General features: G+C 44.6%; 1 protein-coding gene across 1 annotated transcript; it reads left to right on the top strand.

Annotated features, from left to right (window-relative positions):
• The first annotated feature begins 1,627 nt into the window (after positions 1-1,627).
• LOC142698186 (uncharacterized) lies at positions 1,628-3,952 on the top strand. Its single transcript, XM_075847838.1, has 3 exons — positions 1,628-1,843; positions 3,018-3,777; positions 3,890-3,952. The coding sequence occupies exons 1-2, from the start codon at positions 1,786-1,788 to the stop codon at positions 3,734-3,736; spliced, it is 777 nt and encodes a 258-aa protein (XP_075703953.1). The 5' UTR covers positions 1,628-1,785; the 3' UTR covers positions 3,737-3,777; positions 3,890-3,952.
• The last annotated feature ends 994 nt before the right edge of the window (positions 3,953-4,946 follow it).

Below are 4,946 nucleotides of genomic sequence, written 5' to 3'. Positions count from 1 at the left end.
GGGGCACTACCATAATAGCGTCAGGCTGGTTGACCCTCTGAGCCAGGGCCTGGACCTGTAGGGAGAGACCCTGCATTTGCTGAGCCAGGGTCTCAAGGGGGTCCATAGTAGTATCAGGGACCAGGGTAGACTAGGTATATGGGCTTTTGATTATGTAATGATGGGGGTAGGGAAACGGACACGTGAGCCCTAATCTACCCGCCACTCTGTCCCTGCCTACTTGCAACGACCCGCCCTAGGCGACGGGGTACAACTGGGCGGCGGTCCCTACGCTCAGTAAGTGCACGAGACAAACAGACAAGGGTACACAAAGCTAAGGGAAATGGGGCACTTGCCCACGGCAACACCGTGAGCAACAAGAGTGGTGAACGAGCCGAGTCAAACCAGGAGTGTACGAGGTACAAAACGCAGAGCAGGAGAGTAGTCAGTAAGCCAGGGTCAGTATGGAGCAGGATCAAATAGATAGGAGCTGTGGCAAGGCCAGGAAAAGACACGAGAAGAATCACAAGCAAAGGAGGAACAGGAAAGGCAGGATATAAATAGACAGAGGGCGGGAGCTAGCTCCGTCTGGCCAGGCTGCGATAGGCTCTCCCACTCCTAAGCCTGCCATCCTGAGTGGTGGAAGATGGAGTCAGTCTCAGAGACATAGACTCAGGTGCAGACTGATCACCTTTGGGCGTATCCACAGAAGTTGTGCCTGGCAGATCCTTTACAGGGGGGCTCATTTTTTACTTTGCTAGAGCACGCCCTATCTATCTGCCTCTCACATATCCGTCTCATTTATATGCGAAGTTCTGCAGCTTTTTCTATCACTATGTAGTGGGCTTTGTGAAATTTTATTTTTTTGCTGATTTGGGTTGAAAGCTAAAATTAAAAAGTTATTTTCAGTCAGTTGGTTTGGTGTAAATGTCTGTCACAATACGGCCCTCATCCAGTGTCATTTGTACATCCAGATAGTGCAGCTTAATGTCGCTGATTGTGACCCCCAGCGATCAGATTTAATCTGTGATGGAACTTGAGAAGTGTTGAATTCCCCTGCAGCGCCACCACAGGAGAAACTAAGCATTACACAGTGAAATCAATAAGAGACTTGTCCTTTCTTAACTTAGAATTCCCCAATAGGGTATTTACAATGGGTTTCCTATACCAGACAACCTCTTTAGTTTATAAAGGATTCTTATTTACTCCAGAACCATCTAGTTTTAGAAAAATAAAGTTACATTTCCACCTCTCCATTGTGGTACTCTGTTACTAAGACTTTTACTTAGATAAATTGTGTGCTACAACATTTACTAAACAATTATAGAGAAACATTTACTAAACAAATATTAGAGATTTTCAGCTGCAATATGTAAATATAAAAAAATTTAATATATATTTATTTATTTATTTATTTGGAGGCTTTGCTGCAGTGATTGGTATAATGCAGAGCAGGGGACCGTTTATGACATACCGTAAGCATTATGACATCACTGCAGGCAGTGATGTCATCAGAACAATGGAGGGTGTGGCATCTATGGCAGTGACATCACAATGGCGTGAAGTTCTAAGGACCCCAAGCGCGGTCACATCAGTGCCATATCTCGAGTTGATGCTGATGCTGAAACTTCACTTGGTTTTTCAAAGAGCGAATTTGTGCTACAAAGCGACTACTACATCATCTGTTCAGAGCACTTAAACACCAGTGCAACTTCTGAACATCGTGGTAGATTCCCTCTTATTTGAGGAATCCCGTTTTTCCATTGTTCCTGAATTTAAATATCAAGCCGCCTGCTACAAGGAACAATGAGTTACCGAGAACTCTTGCAGCTTGCAATAGACGAAAGTTCCCGGATAAATCAAGGTAAGTGGAACTTGTTATATCAGATACATTTAGACTAGTTTCACACAAACGTGTCCGTTTTGCGTCCGCAAAAAATGCACCGTTTTTCAGTTGCAAAAAGGGATGATTATTGGCTTTCGGACCAAGGGCGGCGGTATTTCTCCAACAGCGCAGTTTGTGAACTGTTCGCGTGCTGCTGTGGTGACAGTGTATCGTGAGTGGACAAATGGCACCATTGGGAATAACGGACATGGAAACTGCAGAGCACCACGTGCCATGTATTTGAGAGGTGAACGTTGGCTACCATACGTGTGTCTAATACAACAGTTCAGCGAACCCGACTGCGTATGGAGCTCCGAACCCGACGGATGGTCACTGCTCCTATGTAACAAAGGTGCATCAGAGAAAATGGCTTCAATTTGCACGGCAGTATTGGTCTCAGAGCACCGATGATTGGCAAAGGGTTGTCTTATCCGATAAATCACGTTTTCTGCTTCATCGAAAGGATGGACTTTACAACTATTGCTGGAAAAAGCTGGCGGCGACGTCAGCGTCTGGGGTATTTTTCCATGGCATTCTCTGGGCCACTCATCCATATGGAAGGCTCTGAACCGATTTAGATATGAATCCATCGTTACAGATCACATCCACCATACATGCTGATTGTCTTCCCTGGAGCAAATGGAATCTTAAAGCAAGACAATGCGACATGTCACACGACTATAAATGCCCGACAGTGGTTGGAAGAGCACGATCAAGACTTCCAAGTATTTCCCTGGCCCCCTATTTCTCCAGACTTGAACCCAATTGAGCATCTGTGGGACCACGTCAATCGTGTTGTTCGCTTTATGGATCCTCCCCCACGCGCCCTCCAGTAAATGTGGGATGTATGGAGTCAGCGAGGCTCCACATATGAGACCACTGACCAGCACCTTATTGAGTCACTCCCAGCCCGTCTACTGCTGTCCGTGCTGCACACGCCGGTTACTCTGGATATTAGTAGTAGTTATAATAATGTGACTCGAATGTGTATATATTCATAGTATCAAAACGGTTGTCCAAGATTAGAAAAACATGGGAGCTTTCCTCTAGAAATAAGGCCACGCGAGTCCATAGGAAATGTCTGGTATTGATCTTTTTTCCCATTTTTTCTGTACATAATTAATATATGTTATACACATTGTTTCACATCTAGGCATTGCTGATGGAAGATTAAGATCTGGACATAGAAGGCGTCAGAGTGTGGAGCAGGATGAAGACCATGACAATGTCCCAGACAGGAGACGAAGACGCGGTCAAGTTCCACCGCGCCGTAGGTTGCAGCAAGAAGGAGCGGACAGAAGCCGGTCCCCATTACGACCTGAGCCAATAGAACAGTCTGAAACGACAAGTGGCCGTCGTATTAATAGTGAGACCGAGCTCAGAATTCCTGGAGAATCCCAGCCTGGGTCTACTCCATCAACTACTCAGGAGAGATCCGAAAGGCTGGAGGAACCAACACAAGACCCCAGCACCAGTGAGCCGCTACCAAACCTGCAGCCGTCCAGAGAAGGAAGCAGATCTCCTCAGCAAACATCTAACAGGCTGGTGGAGCCAACACCAAGCACCAGTCAGCTGCTTCCCAACCAACAGTCGACAACAGAGACCACAGACAGCAGAGCTGTGCAGAGAAGACAACGTCGGCGAGGCAGGAGAGGCAGGCAGATTGATAGACTCCCATCTCGAACCTTTACTGAAAACGAAGACATCCAGTCCTGCACTATATGCCTAGAGGACTATGAGATTGGAGAGCAAGTCACCGTTCTGCCATGTTCTCACATATTCCATTTGCCTTGTATTGCACATTGGATCCCGACAAATCCACGCTGTCCCTTGTGTCGCGTCCATGCCTTTCAAAGAAAGAGCAGGAGATAAGTACCAACAGCTGTGGTACAGAAGAAACACCAGCAGTACAGGTATGATCACTGACATCTATAGTATTTTTGTGAAATCATGGCTGGAGCTTCGACACCAGTATATTGCTGAGTGATTATCGTCTGGTCTGATTATTTTTTGTTTTGTCTACAGTACCACCTAGTCTTCTTCATCATCTTCACCTTGGACGCCAGAATCTCAATCTGCACAGAGACCTAATAATAAAAGATCCCTGATGCCGTTTCCCAGAATCCATTTATGTGATACTGGAATTTCCCTTCGGGGATTAATAAAGTTATCTTATCTTATTTTATGCCTGGGACTCCCTTCTATCTTGGATATTTCATATTCCATCTCGGTTGGATTGGCGTTTCGACTACTATTACGTTTTGGCCTAAGACTTACATTACGCCTTAAAACTGGTGAGAATGGTGGCGTTCCCATGTTTACATAGGAGCAATGTAGGCCCCAAGATTACAATATTTAGGGTGATTGATATATATTGCAAAAATAAAAAGCACAGAAAAATTACTCTTTTTTTAGGGTATGTTCACAAAAGAAGTGCAAGTCACTTCTTGGGCCGCTTTTGGAACCGTTTTTCCTAGACAATATTGAAAACAGCTCCAAAAACGGCCGTAAAAAAATGCTGAAAACCTTGAAAACAGCTCTGTATTTTCAGATATTTTTGAGTTTGCGTGTGAACATACCCTAATTTCCATCAATGTACAAATGAATAGAAATGAATTTCTAACATATACACCATCCAGACATAACATTAAAACCACCTGCCTTGTGTAGTCCTCCTCGTGCTGCCATAATAGCTCTGACCCGTTGGGACATGGATTTCAGAAGATCTTTAAAAGTGTCCTGTGGTATCCGGCACCAAGACGTTAGCAGATCCTTTAACCCCTTCCTGCTCCTTGACGTTCTATTCCATCATGTTATGGCAACAGGAGGCCTAACAATGGCCTCCGCATTTGTCATCTACGGAAGCCTAGTTTGTCCTGCCTTAGGTTTGCTGTCAGTGAGTAACTGACAGCACTTTTACACTGCACTACGCATGTAGTGCAGTGTATTAGAATAGCGATCAGGGATTCCTGACTTCAAGTCACCTAGTGAGACAAAAAAAAACCAGTTGTATAAAAAACCTTTTTTCAATATTAAGTCCTTTATTTAAAAAAACAAATTGCTAATTAATAACTATTTTGTG

The sequence above is a fragment of the Rhinoderma darwinii genome, assembly GCF_050947455.1.
Source record: "Rhinoderma darwinii isolate aRhiDar2 chromosome 12 unlocalized genomic scaffold, aRhiDar2.hap1 SUPER_12_unloc_5, whole genome shotgun sequence".
Lineage (NCBI taxonomy): Eukaryota > Metazoa > Chordata > Amphibia > Anura > Rhinodermatidae > Rhinoderma > Rhinoderma darwinii.
This window is presented reverse-complemented; position numbering and strand designations above follow the sequence as displayed.